Source organism: Spermophilus citellus (assembly GCF_964194105.1).
Source record: "Spermophilus citellus genome assembly, chromosome: 9".
Classification (NCBI taxonomy): domain Eukaryota; kingdom Metazoa; phylum Chordata; class Mammalia; order Rodentia; family Sciuridae; genus Spermophilus; species Spermophilus citellus.
In genome coordinates, this window is record NC_138191.1 from 11,093,202 (window position 1) to 11,115,510 (window position 22,309).

The 22,309-nt window shown below is 46.2% G+C and overlaps 1 protein-coding gene across 1 annotated transcript in view; it reads right to left on the reverse strand.

The window, feature by feature from the left end:
- CFAP45 (cilia and flagella associated protein 45) overlaps nucleotides 1–11,197 on the reverse strand; it is a 29,240-nt gene extending 18,043 nt beyond the window's left edge. Inside the window, exons 1-4 of the mRNA XM_081308744.1 lie at nucleotides 11,128–11,197; nucleotides 4,761–4,886; nucleotides 2,342–2,484; nucleotides 376–520 (exon numbers count right to left, since the gene is read on the reverse strand). Of these exons, the coding sequence (XP_081164870.1) occupies nucleotides 376–520; nucleotides 2,342–2,484; nucleotides 4,761–4,886; nucleotides 11,128–11,130 (417 nt within the window). The 5' untranslated portion in view covers nucleotides 11,131–11,197. The remainder of the gene's footprint in view (nucleotides 1–375; nucleotides 521–2,341; nucleotides 2,485–4,760; nucleotides 4,887–11,127) is intronic.
- Between the last annotated feature and the right edge of the window lie 11,112 nt (nucleotides 11,198–22,309).

The window sequence follows — 22,309 nt, forward strand, 5'->3', positions numbered from 1 at the left end:
ACTGAGCCATAACCCCAGACCGGCTGCAACGTTTCTAACTAAGTACACATTCACCCCTCATTTCAGGACCCTCAAAGTAGGGTCAGTTCTCACTATCTGGAGACGCTATCCTCTCCCCAGAACTTTTTTTCTTTTCTATGTGGTATTGGAGATGGAACTCAGAGTGGCAGGGTTCTTTAACACTAAGCCAAATCCCCAGCCCTTTCTGTTTTTCATTTTGAGACAGGGTTTCGGTAAACTGCCCAAGCTGACTCTCCGGCCTCGGCCTCCTGAGTTTTGCTGGGATTACAGGTGTGTGCCACCTTGCCCGGATCCCCTGAACACTTCTATTCTGCCCCCCATCTGCAGAGATCAAGGTTTAGGGAAGTAAGCTACCACAATGGCTTCCTTCTCCTTCTTGTAGGCCTGCTCCCTGGCCTCCATTTCTTCTGTGGTCGGGACGTGGGATGCCCCTTTGATTCGCTCAAACTCCTCAGGGCTGATGATTAGGGATTCTCCAGAGGGATCCTTTGACGGGACACTGACACAGGAATGAATGGAGTTAGGGGAGAGAGAGCCAAAGCCCCGGGCACCCTGCTCCAGACTCTCTCGCCCTCCCTGCGCCCTGCCAACCCTCCACCACGGACTCAGTCAGTCACAGGGGAGACTGCAACTGCACATTCATTGGAGGAAAGGGCCTTAGGTAAGCAGTGTAGACTGAAAAGACACATTTTAAGTTCTTTTTCTCTAAGGTCCAGCTCATATGCTACCTTCTCTGTTCAGCTGCACAAGACCCATACCCACCCTGCCACCAGGCCCTATAGATCACCTCCTCCTCTGAGCCCCCACCACACCCTGTTCTTGGTGCCTACATCCTGTCCAAAGGGATGCAGACTCTGTCCTAACAATACTGATGGCCTAGTCTCTGGCACAGTGATTGGTACCGAGTGAGCACTCCAAACCAAGCTGTGGAACTGAACCTTAAAAATAGATTATTCCTGATGACATATAAAGGGCAAGGGGACGCCAGACAAGGTTGAAATAGATGCTGGTGAGAAATGTAAATATCCCTGTCCATCCAGCTTAGAGAGAAGCTTTGAACCCTAAATATTAATTAAAATCTCTGATCAACAACTGCTGGAGACATGTCTATAGACCTCTCCTTGTAGCTGCCCAACGCATTCAACAAATCTATAGCTAATTATAATGATTACAAACAAATGACAGACATTAAAGATGGGGGAGGGAACGGCTGGGGGGTAGGAATTAAAGCTGCTTCTGGGTGAGGCAATTTAACAGGTACAAAGCCATAAGACGCAGACGGTATAAACCAGGAAGTGAAATCTCATCTAATAAAACCAGTGTGTGTGTCGGGGGAGGGAGTATTCAAGAGGTAGACCAAATGAGTGAGTGTATGTGGGACTCAGCCAGGTGACATGGCCCAGCGTGGATCTGGAGTGACTTCCTAAGTGATGGATCTGAATCTAAGACAACAGTATAGAAAAAGGACCAGCGCTTGGTTCCCAGTGCATCTTCAGCACAAGACCACTCCAAAGAAGGAACCCTTTCTCAGGACCCCAGGCCTGGCTGCACAGGATGCTGACCACATCTGGCTGTTGGATGCTGGGGCTGGCCAGACCAAGCTCAATAAGGGGCTGTGGTCAGGCCCAGCTCCTACTCTATGTACCAGCTGTTCTTCCCCAGCTTATGCCTCAGTCAGCATTTTCTGGGAATTCAAGTTCTTAGCGGGTAGAGCCAGAGTAGGAAGAACAGTTACAGAGAGTGAAGCACTAATACGAGAGCTAAACCACTGAGCATCATGTTGGCCCGTTGCTTTTTTTCTGAGCTTGGCTTGAACCCGTACGTAGGAGGGATCCATGCAAGGGCTGCGCTCCAGTCGGGAAGCAAGGCTGAGCTAATCCCAAAGGAACCCAAGGAGCTCCTCACATAGCCTCAGAGTCTGGGAAGGCTAATTAGGCATCTGGTCAGTTTCCCTTCGCTTCAGATTCTTAATGCAGCCCAAAGGAAGTGACTCATCTGGATCACTTCCCTTTACCAGGTTTGCTAATAGAGACTTAGAGAGGACCCACTAAGCGCCTCCCCTCTCCCAGTGCCTTAGATCCTTTAGCCAGCAGAAGAAAGAGAGGAAAAGCAGCTGGGAATGATGGGCAAGAGTAGACACAGCAAGGGAGAAACATGAGAGGCCCAGATGAAGAAGAAAGACCCATGAAACTAAAGGGGGAAATGAATAGGAAAGAAGCAGGGATTGGGCCGGCAGAAGGAAACCTGGTGAGTTTCCCGTCTCCCTGCAAAATTCTTCAGAGGTAGCACAGGCTGAGTGAGGGAGACCGTGGGGGCTCACATGAGTTCTCGGACCATGTCCCGGGTGATGAGCTGGATGGTCTCTGGCTTGTGATCCAGGCCCAAGGCCGTGAGAGTTTTCCGGATGGTATGCTTATCTCGGAGCAGCACAATGGGGCTGTCGCTCTGGCCCTGGGCCAGGGGCTGTGAAGTCAGAAAGACATCTTTAGAAGCTGGTCACCCCACTTCCTGCTGTTTAGTCCTAACTTCACACGTAGCCTTCCTCTCTCCTGCGCTTTCCACCCCACCCAGGGGCAGGGGAGGCTTGCTGGCCCAGACTGCAGGACCACCTTGAGTACTGGGAAAGCAGCACCTGATGCTCGGTACTGACCGACTCTTCTGGGAGCTAGGCCTCCTGTTCTCAGCACAGCATGATCAGGGACAGTAGCAACAAGAGGGGAGGAGAGGAGTTGCTAGTGTGTATCTAGCCCGACTTTAAAATCATCAGGAATGACAAATAAATTTTTGGTCTCTAGGTTCTCCTCTCTTCATAAAAGATTCTCCTCCATCAGAGAAGGAATTCTTATCTCTCCTGGATTACATTGCAATTTTGAAGCAATACAATTTGTTATAGACTAATATAGTCTATGATATTAGTAATTTTTCTTTCTAATAATGAATCCCTTTGAACACTTTCTAATAATTAATTTGTGTCAAACCAAAAATAAATAAATAAATAAAAGCCATACTGAAGGAGTTACACATAACTAATTGGCCAGAGATGCGCTCTTAAAATCCAAGATGGTGAAAAAAATCAAGGAGTTAGAATTTAGCAAAAATTAATACAGATTAGATCATGATTTTTTTAAAAAACTTCTGACTGTGACAGGTTCAGATAACAAGAAAATGCTTATTTCTGGGAATGAATAAACACAGGAGAGAATTCATTCGTCATTAGTGCATCAAGTGGGACCCTGACGGGCGGCGGGGTGTGGCCTTGCCTATCCTAAGAATTTTCCACACAGTCCGGAGGCCTGCTGCCACCTGGTGCCCATCTCGGCTTCCAGGCGAGCACCACTCGGTCAAGCCACAGGCCACTTCTGCCCCCTACTGCCCGCTGGAGACTTCCTGGTCTCCCACCCTCCCTTAAGGCCAAAGAAACTGGGATGGGGTCAGAATTTTTCCTTTTTATTAGCCAGCACAACTGCTCCTGGAGCACTTGACCACACTTCCACACCTCTCTTTGCTATTACTAGAAAACTCCATATGGACCCGAAATAAACAAAAACCAAATGTAAGTGAAATTGCATTTCTTTGATTCTTTCCCTTAAAAATAGGAAAATTGTGGCAGAGTGGGAGTCTTCTAAATGGAAAAAAAAATGCCCATCTGGAAACCTCTGGAAAGTCTGCTCCTCTCTGCAACCTCCTCAGCTGCCACAGGTATTCACACCACCTACAATCTCCCCCCCCCCAACACCGCCCGCCCTTGGAAATGGGGACTGAACCCAGGAGCACTCTACCACTGAGCCTCATCCTCAGCCCTTTTAATTTTTGAGACAGGATCTCACAAAGTTTCCCAGGCAGTCTTCAAATTTGCAATCTTCCTGCCTCAGTTTCTTGATTCACTGGGATTACGTGCATGTGCCTCCACATCCAGCTCACAGCTCTTTCTTCTCTCTCTTCTCTTTCTCTTAATCTTTCACGATCCCACTCTCCGTGTCTCATTCTCTATTTCTCCTTCCTTCTCACCTATGGAACTGTTTCAGAGGAATTCTCTACCTCTCTCTTTCTTAACTAAAGGGATTGTCAACCTTGTAGTCTGGACGAGGCTTGCAAATAAAAACCTTCCCATTTCCCAAATCTAAGTAATTGTTTCAGTTGAGCACGTGAGAAAGGAGGTCATTTGTGCTGTACTCTGATGCTCTTCTTTGGTGGAAAAGGAAGAAGTTCCTCTACGTCTTCAAGCTGTGCCCACCAGCCCTCGGTTGGTTCATCCTGAGGCTTTCACTGAGCGACGGCGGAGCTCTCTGTGGCTGAGCCTCCCTTTGACATCACACCAGATCTTAAATGCTGAGAGGGAAGAAGCCAGGCAGCCCCATTTACACAGGCCATGCTAGAGGCCACACTAGAGATCAGAGATCAACAGGTCTCAGGATTCCCCTCTGTTCTCTGTCTGAGATTTATCTAATAAAGTGTGATGACTTTGACCTGTGCGACACTGGTCTGGGTCACTGCCCAGGTGACAGATACAGGGAGGGACTTGCTGAAGGCTACTTTTTTTTTTTCTGGTACTGGATATTGAATTCAAGAGTGCTATACCACTGAGCTACATCCCTAGCCCTTTTTAGTTTTTATTTTGAAACCGAGTCTCACTAAGTCAGACTTCCCAGGCTGCCCTCAAACTTGCAATCCTCCTGCTTCAGCCTCCCAAATCACTGGGATGATAGGCATGCACCACTGCACCCATTTCTGAGGGTTACCTTGACACCTCCAAAGAGGCTCTCGTCGACTTCAGAGTTCATAGCTTTGGTCCGATAGCGAGTCCTGTTTCGGGACCTGTTGGAAGCTGAAGAAGAGGAGCTCAAGATGCCAGTTGTGCTTAACGGCTGGAAAAAGAAAAAAAAAATTGGGGTCATCATAACTGAGTGGCATTCAGACTCTGGGCAGAAAGCACTGTCGGCCCATGTTGGGAACAGAGGGTAGGCATGTGAGGAAAGTTAAGGGGAGCACTTGTGTGAGCCCTGAAACATGGGGGACAAATAGCAATAGGTAGACGGCATCCTCACAGAAGCAGAAGAGTCCCTTGGCAGAGACAAAGGCACAATGGCTCCATGAGAAGGAGCATTTCAGTAGCCCCTGCGGCTGAAGAAGGCCAAATTGGTCATGCAGTATGAAAGAAAGGATAAAGGAAACAGAGGTGGCGGGAAAGGAATGACACTTCAACTCATTACTCATGTGCTTCCAGTGTCCCGTATGAACAACCTCTCATGAGGCAATTCAATCTACGCCCCAGAAATGTAAAGAGTTTTCTTTGCCTCCAGTCTTCTCAGCTTCAGCTCCAGGCCCCCCTCACAAATGACATATTAATTGACCCCTCCTCCATGCCTTGCAATCTCACAAGGTCATGGCAGGGATCAGAGGATATAAAGGATGGAAAAGCACTTCCCCCACTCCTGAGCATGTGGTCGACACTTTAATACACTTTAGGCTATAGATGAAAGATGAATGATCACCAGCTACAGTAAGGCAAACCAGTTAACCAGTTCCTAATATCCACTATGTGGCTTTTCTCTCCCAGAACTCCTTTAGTGTACATTAGTCATTTAAGCCCCAGGATCTTCTTGTGTTTGCCAACTTTCCATTGTAATCATTGTGGGAATCAGGGCTCATCTCCGACGACGGAAACAGAAAACACCAGGTGTTTGTCTTCCTACTTGAGCAAGGAAGCTAGGCTTAGCCAATGAAATCACCCCAAGCTGACAATACCTAGGGAAATTACTAATGCAAGAAGCAGAATCAAGAAAGTCTTTCTGATAGAGGCAGCATGGGCAGCCATACCCAGAGTCAGGGGTAACACTGGTAAGGACACAGGTAGCAGCATTCTGCAATCCAAGATGACAGTGTTAGGGGACAATGGTGTACCAAAGGGTCTTATGAGACCCTTTCTACTTTTGATTTGGGCCTTGGTTCCAGCCATCTGTTTGTTCCTGTTTTCTAAGCCTAGTTTCCCAGCTTGGGTGTCAAATCAGTGAGCTCTCCAAAATCCTCTCAACACATTCCCTTCTACTTTAGAGTCTTGCTATGTTACTTATAATCGAGAATTCCAATTCAACACCCTTCATTCCACAAGGTCAATCCAACTGCAGGAGGATTGATCAATCCAATTTCTAGGAGGCAGCTTGTACAAGGAATTTTTTTCCCCCTGTACTGGGAATTGAACCCAGGGACACTCTACCACTGAGTAACATTTCCAGCCCTTTTCATCTATTTTGAGACCCAGTCTCACTAAGTTGCCAAGACTAGCCTCAAACCTGTGGTCCTCCTGCCTCAGCCTATCCCATCTCCAGCCCAAGTCCCTGGGGTTACAAGGATGTACCACCACACCCAACTCCAGGCTTAATCTAAAACTGATTCAAATCTGTCTTTGGAGAAGCCCACATGCCCACCTACCCCCGAACGCACGCATACACACACACACACACACACACACACACACACACACACACACCCCACCCCCCGCACACACACACATATACACACAACACAGCTCTATAAACTGGGCTACCTTGGGGGAATGGGCTAGACATATTGGGTCCCTCCAAGCCTGGGAATCAGCAGCCATCAAGGGGACAGGGTAAACAGAAATAAACCATGCATTCCAGGTCACTGAACACCGGACAGTGTTTTGAAAGCTCTCTGATCTGCCATTACCAACCAGACCCCCCAAGCACCTGTTCCACCTGTATCAAGGTTTTCACACTAAATTGGGCAATTATTCTCCAGCTGGCTCTGATCCGAACAATGAGCACTGCTGTGTGTGCCTCTCCCTTGCCGCCTGGCACAGCCAGCAAAAAGCTTAAGAGGGAACCTCCCTTTACATCCTCAGGCAGCCCCAATACAGCAGAGCAGAAAAGCTTGGATTTATTAAAAGGTAAATATAGCAGCCCTGAGGATGCCTAATAACAGCCTCTGAAGGGTTATTATATGGTGGGTGGTGAGCGACTGCTCCTCTTTCCACCAAAAATAGAATAAGAGGAAATGAACAGAAACTGCAGTAGGTGGGATTGAGACCGAACATTGGGAATAACTGGAAAAGATGGAAGAGGCTTTGGATCATGAGGGATGGTCTGAGTTCTGTACCTAATTAAGAATGTGCCTGACACACCGTGGGACCCCAATATGCATTTGTTGAAGAGCAGTGAATGAGGCTGAGCAAGATGACTCTCAAGGCATGCAGACCACATAGAGATGGGTGCTTTGGGGAAACACATCTGCCCTGCTCCAAGCCACTCCACCAGTCCACGTTTTCCAGATCACGTATGTGGTCTGCATTGTGGATAATAATGTATGTGAAAGGGCTTTGGAGTACAGATGGAAAGTATTATTATTGTTTTGCATTTGTTTTCCTGTTTCTTTTCAAGGGCTCCTACAGGTTTTCTCTTTGTGTGTCAGGTCTACCAGGCTCTAGTTCCCTCGAGGGTTCAAGCTGTATCTTCTCCTTCCTGTGTTCTTAGTGCCATCGTCCAGGCCAGTAACCACAGGAAATAATTGATTGCCCGCGCTTAAAAGTCAGAGCAGAGGAAGGAGAACAGATGACCACAGAAAAGTGGCCACTGGGCAGGACAAAGGGAAGCTCTGAGCTCCAGGATTGGGTGTCTGAGAAAACCTCATTTGAGAACTGCTGAGTTGGAAGCCACAAGCCTTACCCCAGGGTTAGAATAATCAGTTTTGCCAAGAGTAACAAGAAGGATTCAGGAGGTCACTACGTAAAAGTACTAGAAAAAAAAAATGAAAAACCAAGCAGAAATGGAAAGTTGGATCTCTCTGGGCTGGAAGCAATAGCCAAGAGGTTCTTTTAGGAGGTGAAGTGCTGATTTTTCATCTTGCATGACAAAATAAATATCTCCAAGAAGCTGAGCAGTGGCCAGAGAGAAGCCCAACTAGTCCTGCTTGGAGTGAGGAAGGGCAGTTCTTGAAGGGAACGTAGCGCTCCCCAGCTCCCAATAGCTAAGGAGGCAAGGGGGGATTGGGAAAGATGAGGATTGATAAAGATGCCACCCTTGCTTGGATATGTTCATCTTAGTGACTCAGCTAACTCTCCATACACCATATCCTCCCAGGAGCATGTGAACCCAGTTAGACAAGTGGAGGAGGATGCCAAGTTCAAGGCCAGCCTCAGCAACTTATGGAGACCCTCAGCAACTTAGCAAGACCCAGTCTCAAAATAAAAAATGAAAAGGACTGGGGATAAAATTAAAAGCTCTGTGATGAAGTGCCCTGGGTTTAATCTCCAGTACCAAAAATAAATAAATAAAAATGTGACCAGAGCTAGGGGCTCTTTGAGACAAACGCAGGAATATTAGCTGTTAAATGGATATTGATTTATACTTATTGATATAGGGTGATCTTCATAACACATATATTTGGCGGGGCAGGTACTGGGGATTGAACCCAGGTTGCTCTACTACTGAGCTACGTTCCCAGCCCTTTTTATTTTTGAGACAGGGTCTCACTAAATTGCCCAGGATGGCCTCAAGCTTATGATCCTCCTGCCTCCACCTGCCAAGTAGCTGGGATTACAGGGGTATGCCACCACACCCAGTTCAAAACATAGTTAGTTTTAAAGAAAATGCATTCTGAGAAATATATAGGTATTCCTGCAGAAATGTTTGTATGGAGGATGCACACACAAAATGTGTCACTAAAGCGTCTTCACAAAGACAAAAGGACAAAACGCTTAACAGTTATTTCAAATAAACTTTACTGTCATAAGACATTTCTTGTATTAAATAGTTTTTCCCCAAAGTAGGTAACTATTTTTATGACCTGGAAAAATAATAAAACTATTTTTAGTTGAAAATAAAGTGTAACCGTGGGCTTGGAACCCTGACTCTGATGGCAAGAGTATGGAGCCCATATAAACCACAGCACGGTACATGCTGGGATCCAGGATGTTTAATGCAAATTTAACAAGACAAAGCTGGAGCAGGACTGGAATGAGTCAGTGTGGAGTTTCCCTGACGTCATTGCAACACCTGTCAACTGAAAAAAGACAAAGGCATGTCCTTTCCTAGATGTCCTCTGCACCCTGGGATCTTGTTCCTCTTTTGTATATAGAATTACCACAGGCTGGCAAATTCAGACTTTAGACTCTTAGCTTGGCCTCACTTCCCTTTGTGTAGACTTTGGTTACCAAGAAGACGGGTATGCTCACACCCAAGGACCCTTGCCTTTTATTCTGAATGGTCCATTCAGTTATCCTCTTTCTCAAATGGATCAGGTTGCCTATCTGTACTGAGGTCCCTGACCCTCCTTGTGGAGGATGTTATTAATCATAACCTTTGTAAGAGTCCTGTGGGTCTGTCCAACCCTAAACCGCCCCACCCTGCCACCTCTTTTCACTCCTCCTCACCCTCTCAAAAGCTAGTGAGTAGGCTGGGCGTAATAGCACACGCCTGTGAATCTAGCAGCTCGGGAGGCTGAGGCAGGAGGATCACAAGTTCAAAGCCAGCCTCAGCAACAGTGAGGTGCTAAGCACTTCAGTGAGTCCTTGTCTCTAAATTAAAAAAAAAAAAAATACAAATTAGGGCTGGGGATGTGGCTCAGTGGTTGAGTGCCCCTGAATTCAATCCCCAGTATTCCAAAATTAAAAAAGAAATAAAACAAGCTAGTGAGAAACAAAACATGGTGAAACATCTAAGTAAGCCCAGCCACTCAGGAGGCTGAGGCCATATGATCACAAGTTCAAAGCCAGCCTAGCAAGACCCTGTCTCAAAATAAAAAATATAAAGGATTGGGGATGTAGCTCAGTGGTAGAACATCCCTGGGTTTGATCCCCAGTACTGCCAAAATTTTTTAAAAAGCTAGAGAGTAGCACCACACGTGCATACATGTACATACACACACACACACACGTACACACACTGTCTGCCAGCAATCACTTTGACTCACTACTTCTCCAAGATGTCCATATACCAATCTTGTCTGAGGATTTTAGAAGGGCTCACTCAGCTGGCCAAATACCTTCCCTGAGTGGCCCTAGGGTAGGGAATCCCTGAGCCTGTGATCCACAAGTCTTGTCCAGTTGCAACTTACTAATTCATGAGGGCCTGGAAATAGAAAACTTTTAAACAGGAGAAAATGAGAGTTCCATTACTGTATGCAAGAACAAACAGACATTTAAGGACATGCCAGGTGTGATGCTAGAGCCTCACATACATAATATATACCCTGTGCCAAGGGAAGGGGAGACACTGAATCAAATAAAATGCATAACTGAAAGGGGACTTCATTTCAGAGAGTCCTCAAAAATTGGGAATTGCTCTTTATTGAAGACGTTTTTATTTCACAATTAACAAAGTTCTTCAAAAATCCATTAAGTCCTAGAAGAGCAATGCAGCCTCTAAGCCTGAAATGTCTTCAAAATTACACCTAAGTAGCCACCTTTAGCACTGGTATGCCAGACATTCTACAGTGAGTTTCAATAATTATTGAAATGAGTCAGTGTGCCTCCCCCAACCCTTCCAGAGCCAATACACTCAAGCACAAGTAAGTGTCTTCCTCATAGCTCCTCCCATATCTTGTCCTTTTCTATGTTCATGACCCTATGCAAATTTCAAGCCTGCCAGACCTACCCCAATCTCTCTTTAGGGCCTGGCGAATGGGTACCATTGCTGTTCATTCATAAATGAATGAATGTCTATTGACGCCCAATGAATGATCCAAAGCCCTGCTAACAGAAGAGAAAATGAGGCTCAAGAACATGAGGTGACCTACCCAAAATCACCCTATTGCTTGTTAATGGCATAACAACAGGTACTAAAACCCATTATCTGGCCTCCTCACCAGTATTTTTCTCCACAGCACATCCCACAATCCCCCTCTTTGGCGGCACCACTTGATAGGCACCACTTAGCCCCATTGCACATTGACAACCCCTACCGACTCCGCCCTTAATTCCTCTTTTGAACCCCTCCGTGGTCTTCCTTTGCTTTTTCCAAGGTTGTTCTACCCACCCCCAGATCTTCCTGGCCCTCAGTCCCAGACCCAACTTCTGCCCTTGCCAGCCCCGACTTTACCCCCTAACCCAGTTCAGGACACCTGAGCTACCGCGTCCCAGAGCCTCACCATCTCCGCTGCCTCCTCCGCAGCCCGCACTGCCTCAGGGTACTTGATGTTGACGCGTTCCCATGGCAACCAGAAGCCCGCGCTCCCCGGCCTGGCCCCGCCCCAGGCCCCGCCCCTCCCAGCTCCGGAGGGCGGCCCCAGCGTGCGGCTAGTTTTGGAACCGGAGCTCCTCCCTCCGACCTTCCCCTCCCGGCTCCAGAGCGGGAACAGTGGCGGTAAAGGGTTGAGCCCACGGGATGCGCCCTCCTTTGGCTGAACTCAGACCGGACTCGAGCCGTAAAGACCCAGGGGCGACTCACTGCCACCTAGCTGCCCCAAGAGCTAGACCTAGCCGGGGTCAAGTTTTTCCCCAGACCCCCTCCTCCCCCGGGGTTACCATGGTTACCGTTGCCCCCAGTGCGCAGGAGGCGCCTAGCCAAACCTGATCCTCCTGAGTTTGGTCCACCTCCTGCGAAGCCAGCAGCCTTAGACCAAACAAATTTCACAATAGGAAGGGGAGTCCATTAGACCAAAGAAAAAACTTCCGCTTTGGATCTGTGCTTGCCATCTCAGGAGCAGTTTCTTCAAAGGCGTGCCTCAGACTTCCCTCTCCAAAGTCTGGGAGAGCTTATTAAAAATAAAAGTAAAAGCTGGGCGCTCTGGCACACGCCTGTAACCCCAGGGACTCGGGGTTGAGACAGGAGGTTCGCAAGTTCGAGGCCAGCCTGGGCAACTAAGTGAGACCCTGTCTCAAAAAGGGCTGGGAATGCAGCTCAGTGGTAGTGCACCACAGGGTTCAAGCCCCAGTACTGGAGGGATGGGGTAATAAAAAATCTATGAAACTAGCTTTGGGGAGCTTTTTCCACTCCTGGTACTGAAAAGATAGCCCAGGGTTGCTCTATTATTGAGCTTCATCCTCAGCCCTTTTTAATTTTTTTTTTTCTTTTGAGACAGGGTCTCATTAAGCATACCCCATACAACAGGTTGGGAACCTGCTCTTTACACTTTTTCATTTGTATGTTTTGAGGAATTTAATAATATTCTCAATTTGATTTTTTCCTTTTACCTCCCAACCTTCAGGGGCAGAAATGAATGGACCTGGACAGCCTACATGCTCCAAGCCTCACAAAGCCTTCCCACCAGCCAGGATGTTTTTCCTTCTTCAGGTGTTGATTAGCTGAGGAAGTAACTCTGCAATTCTGCCACCCCTGCCTCACTCCCAAACCTCTCCAAACCCTAGCAGCAGTCTTTCTGAACCTTACTCCAACTTAAGCATGAAAAGCCCCTTGGCGAATGGAGGAAGCGAGACAGGGCCACCTGCTGCAGCTTCTAAAGAACTTATTCCAACAAGCTTCACATTCCTTCCCTAGATTTCCTAGCCCTTATCTCCTGTGGGATCCTCAAGAGTATAAAATTGGCACTCCTTTCTCCCGGAAGCCCCACGGAGTTTTAGATCCAAGAGGGGAGGGGAAAACTTAAAAGAATGACACAGTCCTTGAGTGGCTTGGGAGGGAAGGAAGGAACTCTTCTGTTTCTGGCAACTTTCTCGCCCTGCCTTGGTATTAGAACCCCCTTTCCTGCAGCCCAGGAGAACAAGTCACCCCCACTGGGGATCAGATGCTTCCAGAAGGTTTTTTACTCAATTTTCTGCCACATTCCTCTGAGGTAGTAATTGTCCCCATAACCACTGAGGCCAAGAGAGATAACCGTCCAAACAAAGATTATGTTCTTTTCTCCACCCAGACTGACGTGTGTGTGTGTGTGTGTGTGTGTGTGTGTGTGTGTGTGTGTAGTGTTAGTTACTAGGTATTTAACACAGATGTGCTCTACCTCTGAGCTACATCTCCAGCCCAGTTTTTTACTTTCTTTTGAGACAGGGTCTGGTCTTCACTACAATCCTAAGAGTACAGGCATGTACCACCACCCCTAGCAGCCTGGCTCTTTTGAAGCAAAGGTATAAAGTTGAGGCAGGCAGGAGGAGATGGCAGAGTACACCTTAAGGAAATCACCTTCAGAGGTGATATTTGAATTGACCTCAAAGCAAACAAACTCCAGACTTCCTGTTCGCCGGAAGACTCACTAAAATTCACAGCAGGGCCCTAAGCTATGTCACTTTAGTCATGTATTTCTGTAACTTTGCGAAAGTAATCAACTTAGGGATACATGTATTTTGGATTTGGTGGAAAATGTTTGTGTGGATTCCATCACTTGCATTATAGTTAAGTTACTATCTGCTGTCCTGGTGTGGGAAAGGCTTCCTGGAACAGCCTTTCTCTGGATGTCCCGACAGCCATGTACTGGCCATATTCTTCATATGACTGTGTGCTATGAAGTCTGACACAAAAAGCATCAGCGAAGTGAAAGAGAAACAGGTTTAAAATGTACAAATTCAGAAGCCAGTCTGTGAAAAAAAAAAATCATTCTAACCATCAGTGGAGTAAAATTTTAAGTAAAATTTTAATTTAAAATTGTGTTCTTATCAATGCCTCCTCGGGCCAGGAAGAGACAGGGTCATACAGCATATATAATTATACATTATGTATCTCATCAGAGAAAAAGCTGCCTTCAGAGCACATAAACTAGTTGGCTATTGTTTTTCCAGCACTTGATGTTTTCTTTTTGTATTCTTCTCTTCAATAGAGTATTTTAAACACACATACCTACTTGAACTTTTCTAAATATAATGAGATGGTCTTTCCATTTTAAAACTATTCATGTCTTGTGTATTAGTTTGATGCCGCTGCTGTAACAAATGACTACAAATTTAGCAACTTAAAACAACATGCATTTATACAGCTCTAGAGTTTGACCCCAGTCTCACTAGGCTAAAATCAAGCAATCAACAGGGCTGCCTTCCTTCTGTAGAGTCTAGTGCATCTAAAGGCTTCCTGTATTCCTTGGCTGATAGCCCCCTTCCTCCGTCTGCAAAGCCAGGATCTATGCCTTTCTCTGACCTTTCGTAGTCGTGTCTCTCTGCTCTGATTTTAAGGACTCAGAAGATTAGGTTCTGCCTACCTGGAAAATCAAAGATAATCTCCCCATCTCAGGCTCCTTAACTTTATCTTATCTGCAAAGTCCTTTTTGCCATATAAGGTAAATATTCACTAATACTAGGGATTAAGGGGTGGACATTTGGGCACTGGAATTGGGGTGGCAGGGGAAATACCTTGACCTGCCTATCACACCTTGCAACAGTACAAGGATATTTTAAGGATATTTCAAAGACTTGAAAGAGAAACAAAATGTAAGCCATTTATTTAAAAAGTTGATACAACTTGAATCTGCCATTTGAAACTGCATTTGGGGAAGTCTCTTTGAAGATTTCAATAATACAAGTGAAAATTAACAGATTTCTTACTTGGATGTATATCAACAGTATATTTTTTTGCCTTTGTCACCTATGAATTTATAAAAGAACACGAGGGCTGGGGATATAGCTCAGATGGTAGAGTGCTTGCCTCACAGGTACAAGGCTCTGGGTTCCATCCCCAGCACCACAAAAAAAAAAAAAAAAAAAAACATGAAATTGACTTTAAATCAATGATTCATGAATACAAAAGTGATAAAGACAAGCCATGAAATCAGTAGAAATTATTTTGAAATTCAAAAGTAAATTATCACACAAATTTTCAGATAATTCCAAAAAGATAATTCAATAAGAGGAATAGACAAATTTTGAATAGAGTAAGTAAGCACTTACATGGCTTTGTAATCCAGTTAACAAGGAGAAGAAAAACACTTGAACAACTGGGAGAATATGAAACTTCTCGTTGATTTAACAGAAAGCATTGGCGTGGATGGAAAGTACGTGAAACTCATATTAGTACACTAGAATGAGACTTATGACAAACTGATTAATGAGTGCCATCAATTCAAAGAACAGTTAAGATTAATTACTGAACAATGCTCTGAAATCCTACAACTCACATAAAAAAGAAATTTAGGGCAGATTTTCCCAAATTTGACAACCATCATAAAAATCGACATGATTTTACCCACAACAAATTGTGAAATGAAACATTCTAATCTATTAATAATAATAAAAGTGTTGATCAATCCGCGTCAGGGGAAAGAATGAATTACCTTTCTATTCTCTCTATTAAAATTAATACGATAAAATCATTGCCAGATGAAGAAACAAAGAATATGCAATCAAAAAGACAGGAATTTAAAAAGAGCTTTTTTGAGTTGCTTTAGGTAGTTAATTCATATAAATCTTAGGTTGCTCTTCTACATGTTATAATGTTTATAGAATTTGCCAGCCTTTAAGTTTATAATTTGTTGTGATTTATATTATTATTCTAAACATTAATTGCTGTAACTAATTTTGTATTAATAATTTAGGCATTGCTTTTCCAAACCTCCAGGCCCTATAAAACCAGATTCTAGCCCTGATAAGCAGGGAGGCTACTGTTCCCTTCCCTGGAAAACTTGGCTCAAAGCGCAGCCACATCCCGTGGGTCTGGGGTAAGTGCCCTTGCTCTCCCCTCCCACCCCCAGCCAATTCTACCCACTCCTCCCTTCACTGTTCTTTCCCCTCTTTTCCCTCCTTTTTCTCATCTCATTTCTACTTTTGTCTCTGGAATCCTTTTCCGTCTACTTGGGTCCCCAAGCTTTCATTTAATTCTCCTCCTGTTCTCCTTGCCCAGCAAGCCAAGGGGTGAGAACAATGGGGAAGGATAAGAGGTTAAAGATGCCAGAGGAAAAGGGCAGGTCCAGGTTCTGGGCTCAACCCTGACTCCACCCCTGGCTGCCTGCCCTTCCTACCAACCGAGCCAGCACTCCTGGAGAAGTGTCAAAATAAAGCCTGAATGCCAGCTGGCCGGCAGGAGCCAGGAGCCAGGAGAGAAGCTGAGTCCTGAGGAGCCAGGAGCAGAGGAGCCTGATCAGAGCCCAGCAGTCTCGTGCTGGACTTGGCCCTGGCATTGACTCCCCACCTCCTACTGCGCCTTGGAGCCTTGCTGGGTGCACTGACTCCCACCCTGCTACACCCCGCCCCCCACACACACCCCAGATGCTCCCTACACTGGCCAGCGCAGGAGACATAGGAAGTTCAATTCTGTGATGAATAAGCATATTGAAATGGGAGGAGCCTGGGAAACAAGGTCCAGCAGAGGCAGTTGGCTGAAAAGAAAAATCTGGCTTCTCGCTTAAGCATGTGTCTTGCCTGTCTAAGAGCAATGAGAAGGGAGCCTGGCTCCTTGCTTCTAGCTCTCTGTCCTCTCCCCGCACCCCCACCCCCACCCCAGTGAAATACATTTAGGAACCTGCACTTGCCAACACTGGGATTCTAGATGTCAAAGCTGGATGAGAATAAAGAAGGTCAGGAAGTTGGGCAGGGCGGCCAGGCCATTGATTTAGAATGAGATGGAGTCTCCATGTTCCTGTGTGGAGTAGAGTATGTGTTATGCACATGTGGGTTTTGGTTAGTGGTAATGTTTTGTTGGGTTTTTTTCCCCCCACACATTTTCTCGAAACTTCTTTGCTAAGTCCTGAGAGTTGCCCAGGATAGGGCCCTCCCTCCTTCCCTCTGGACCTTCCCCACTGCCCTACAAAGCCTCTGTTCCCATCGTAGGAGTGCCCATTTGGTCCTCAGTAGCATAATGTTTCTTCTACCTTGTCATAATATCATCTAGGATCTCCTGGAGGAAGTCCCCCCATACTGTGTTCCCTGTGGGGAATGCAGTGAGAGTCAGATCAGCAAGGTTTGAACCCTGGCCTGAACCTGGTTTCCTCATCTATGAGATGGGGTAATAGCCCCAAAGAGAGATGCTACAAAGATAAGGCCAGGCTTGAAGAAAAGTTGCTTTGCACAGCACCCTGCAGTTTTCTTCCCCCTTTCTCTCCCCTGTGCAAGGCAATATGGTGGTGGTGGGGGGTGTCTTTGTCTTCATAAATACCACCCGACATCAGGAAACAGATCATAAATCTCTGCATGGATGCTAAAGAGGCTGTTTTACTGTCCCCCTTCTTCCGGGAACACTTGAACTCTCCAAACTGCCCTACATTCTTTCTAAATGAAAGTAAGTCTCAAAACATAAATAAATACTCAAATGCACGAATTATTTTATTCTGTTTCTTGCCTTCCCTTCTTTAAAATTCCCTTTCTCTTCCCTGTTCTTAAAGACCAGTAGGCTTTCCTGCTCCAGCTCAGGAGACTCTCTGGGGTAGAGGGACAGGAGGATCTGAAAAGCAGGAAGAAATTTGAAATGAGGGAGAAAGAGTAGGGGCTGGGGCAGGAGGCGGGGTGGAAGTGAGGACTGCTGGAAGGTGTTTGGGGCTGGAGGCCCTAAGTCTAGAGAAGGGAGAGGGAAAGGAGGTCAGGAGGGCACAGGCCAGAGGACACAGGGATATTGGTACCTTTCCAGGAGGGGTCAGGTCATACAGAGAGTTGCCCAGGATAGGGCCTCCCTCCTTCCCTCTGGACCTGTCCCCATTGCCCTATAGGTACAGAGGAAACACCAGGGTAAGGACACAGAGAGCCCCTCCTGGTCACCAACACTCTTCCTCACATTCTCGAGGCACACACCCTCCCAGGCCAAAGCGAAAGACATCAACAAATCAGCAGCCTCTCTCCCTTCTTGAACATCTCCACCCTCCTGCCTGCCCAGGTCCTTGGACTGGCGTTACCCCGGTGCCCTGGACACGCCTCCACATGCCTGGCACCAACCTTCCCTCCTACGTGACCAGCATGGGCCGTGGACTGGGTGGCGGATGCTGAGATAAGGCCAAGGAGGGGGAAACCGCCAAAGTCAGGAAGTTACAAAGCCTGGTTCCCCTGGCAACCCCACCACAGTCACCAAACAGTGCAGGGTCGGTGAGGAGGAGGGGGAAGGACAACTCCCAGTTCATAGCTTGGACGAGAGCCCTCCCAGACCTCAATTTTCTGGTTGCAGAAACTTCTCTCCCATCTCCTAGGACTGTGCAGCCTAAGGATGGTGGAGGAAGCCTGTTTAAAAAGCAAATCCAAGACACCAACCCCTCCCAGCTTCACCCCAGGTTCTGTGTCTGGAAATAGGTCTAACTGGAATCTGCATTTCTGACTAGCATTCCCGAGGATTCTGACACTGCCAGTCCTAGGACTTCACTCAGAGAACAGGGTGGGTTTCAAGAAGTTGGGACTCCTTGTGACAGTTTAGGAGAAAATACAAGGAGGGGCCTGGATAACCCCCATCATCCTATGTCTCCTGGGGTCTGTAGCAACCCCATCTCCAGGACTGCTTGATTCTGGATATTTTTCTTTTTTTTTTCTTTTGTTCTTTCGTGTGTGTGTGTGTGTGTGTGTGTGTGTGTGTGTGTGTGTCAGAGAGAGAGAGAGAGAGAGAGAGAGAGAGAGAGAGAGATGAAACCCAGGAGCCCTCTACTACTGAGCTACATCCCCACACCTTTTTATTTTTTATTTTGAGACAGGGTCTCACTCAACTGCCCAGGCTGGCCTTGAATTTATAATCCTCTCAGGTACTTGGATCACAGGTGTTCACCACCACGCTCGGCCAGCTTTGGGTATTTTCAACATCAAGTGGGTGACCAGGAATCCGGAGACCTGGCTTCTAGTACATGCCAAACCAATTCAAGACCATGAACTTTGAGTTCCTCCTGAGTCCTTAAAAACCTCCTAGGCCCTAAGAAAAGAAGCCATAAGAAGGCACCGAAGGCATGCTTTCTACTCTCAAGTACCCTGGATCCCTGGGCAAATTACCTACAGTTTCTAGGCTGCAGTTTTTCTCTTCTCTGCAGAGCATGGAGGGCTAGGATCGTGGCTCAGTGGAGGAGCGCTGGCCTCACATGTTTGAGGCACTGGGTTTGATTCTCAGCACCACATATAAATAAATGAATGTTGTCCATCAACACCCAGCGGTGCCTCCCTCATTTCTTGGGGCTGGAGATATACGGTTGGTAGAGTGCTTGCCTCACATGCCCTAGGCCCTGGGTTCAATCCCTATCACTACAGAAAAACCCAAAACAAAACAAAGAGCATGGAAATACTAAAGCATTACCAGGAGGTAACAGATATGCAAGTGCCTTGAATGATCAACTCTGGGGTATTTTCCTGGTGGTAATTTTTCTTGCTAGAGGTAAAAGTGGGATTGTCTAATGGAGGGCTAAGAAGGTCAAGGATCCTTGAGAATAGAAACCCAGGCAGCAGGATCCAGGGCCTAAGCCGCAGACACTCTCTCTAGTTCCCACCTAAAGCAGCCACATCTCCTTGGACTGCAGAGGTGTCTGAGGCAAAGCTAAACTTCCGGTACTCCTTGCCAAGCGTGACCTCTCCCTTCCCCCACTGAGCCCCGGTCTCCACTCACAGGAAAACCGCAGCTCAAACCAGCCACAGACTGAACCCTTCCCCTGGGTCAGCCATCTCACAGGCGAGCACCAGGAGAGGGTGAGCAATAGCTTGAACTTCTGTTCCTAAAACGTTAAGTCTCAACGTTTTGTCCACTAGCTGAGCTCAGAGAGTTACTCTACTCTCAGCCTCAGTGTGTTCATCTGTAAAATGGGAGAAATTAACTCATTTTCTCCCATAGATGTGGAACACCTATAAAAACTTAAATCCAACCAGCTGTGGTAGCATACACCTGTAACCCAGAGACTGAGGCAAGAGGATCTCAAAATAAAAAATAAAAAGGACTGGGGATGTGGTAAAACATCCCTGGGCTCAATATTCAGTATCAAAAAAAAACCCCTTAATATATTAATTATATGATATAAAGAGAACTATATTATAGCAATAATATGTTATTATATTATTGTAATATGATATTCATTGTTATATTTATATTATTATATTATTGATATAATAATTATACTGTAATATAGTAATTAAAATATCAATTAATAATATACATAAGCTCTAGATTATGATTTCCAACCTATGTTAATGCACCTGTGTTAATTTCATTGAAATATTCACAAAATTGAAACCTGGGACTATTGGTTTGATATTTTGTGATAGTACCCACTTCTCCTGAATTTCCTATCCTGTTGCATTGCTGAAACCAAAGGATGTCTTTCTTGACCCCTCTCCCTCTCCTTTACAGAGAGAGAGCACCAAATAACTTGAGCTTCATTTTCTTCTTGCCAAAGAAGGAAAGGAATAGCCCCTCTCCATCGCCCCACACTGAAACTTGACCTCTAAGCACAGAGCCAGTGACTGCTCCTTTTTCTGGAGAAGCAATCCCAGCAAGCTCTCCCATTCCCCTGGCAGATCAGGGGAGATAATCCCTAAGGTCCCCCAAGGCTTTTGGGAATTCCAGAGGTTGGGTGGGAGTGTTCGAAAGAAAGCCTCCCAGAGGGCCCTACCTGCATTCCTCACTGTCTTGTTGAGTCATCACGGCCCCTGTCCATGTTTTATCTCCCTACAGGACCACTAACACTTCAGGCAGAGATCATGTATCAGTGACCCATTCCCCATAAGGTCTGACACAGAGTAGAATCTCAGTGCTTGTTGAATGCATTTATGAATGAAAAAAAATGAGCATTCCCAGGCAGAACCGCCCATGTTCCTCCAGTAGGAGATGAGATTTTTACCTATTATTGAAGACATTCCCCCTGACCCTTCAGAGATTCCAGAAGCTAATAAACTTCAGAGTCAAGAGGATCATTTTTTCCTTGTCTAACCTACATTTATCTAGATGCAATTTCAGGGCATTTTCTTCTAATCTACCTCCCTGACCACTGGGACTAAAACCCATTTCTTTGCAAGGAGACAGTTACTAATTCACTCTTTTAGCCTTTTCTTCAAAAAAATGAATCCCAGGCCCCTTATTGTTCCCTCTCTGGGGTCCTATTGTCCAGACCTTTCCTTGTTTCACTGCTCCTTGGGCCTTTTGCCAAGTTCTCAAAGGGTTCCTTCAGCTGTAGAAGAAGGGATGGGACACTTTGTTCTCTATGAAATCATGTACAAACACGGATGCCTACGCACAAAGGACCAACACCTCTGTGCATGATCCTCAATCCTGACTAAACACATACGTATAGGAAGCCACTTCACAAGCCACAGACTCAGCTCCTGCCACCTGAAGCCCTAGTGCACTGAATTCCCATACACCTGGGTGAACACTCACTTGCATACAAACAGACTGTACAGCTCTATGCTTTTTACCTACAGGTGAGCCAAACTGGGCGGAGCGTCAGAAGCCCTCTTCTTCCTCTTCCTCCCCAGCTCCCTTCCCCAACTCTCCTTCCCATTGGCCACCGTGAGCCAATCCTACTTTCTCTCCACCCCAACAGTGATTTTCCATTTCAAGGCTGGAGGCAAACAGTACATGAACCCAAGTTGGCTTCTACCTCTTTCTCCTTCCCTGGTCTCCCACCCCCCAATTCCTCAATGTGCCTTCCATTTGTCCAGAGCACACACACCACCCTCTATTCCCTTCTCAGACTCCACTCCCCTGGCTGTAGAGAGTGAGGGTTCTTGGGTTTTTATTGTTTGGAACTGAGTGATAGGGAAGCATGAGACCTGAGAAATGAGTTGAGTTTCAGCTCAGATCCAGTGACAAGCTGGGTGGTTGGGACTCTGGGTTGATTGGGCACAGTGTTACTCGTCTAGGGGAATCACAAACAGGAGGGTGATGTGACATTCATCCATTCATTCAACAAATATTTATTCAGCACCTTCAACATGCCAATCACTACAAGAACAAAACCAACAAAAATCTGTTTCTGTGCAGTGTACATTCTATGGGTGGAGACAGAAAATAAATAAAACATATTTGGTGTCAGGTAATAAATGAAATCAGGGGAAGAGGATAGGATACAGGCTAAGGGTGGAGTATGCAATTTTAAATAGGGTGATTAGGACATTTGAAGGAGATAAAGGAGTGAGCCATGGTGAGACCTGGAGGAGACTGTTCTAGTTAGCTGGGGCAGGCTAATAAGTGCAGTATTATCAAACGCCAGTGTGAAAAGCCAAGGAGAATGGGGTGCTAGGAGATGGCAAGAAGAGGGGATGCTATACAGAGAACTCTTTCTCCTATTCACACTGCCGGGACCCAGTCTGGGCTCCAGGGCCTAAAGGAGTAGCTCGAGAAGTAAGGAGGTCAAATCATAGATGAAACTGTGACCTCAGGTTTCACAGGTTTTTTTTTTTTTGCTAAAAAGTAAACAAAACAACACAAAAACTTGGAGAGGCCAAATGAAAGTCAGTTCCAAAAGAAAGTTACAGAACCCACCGTATGTATCAAGAGGAGGCATGAAGATTCTT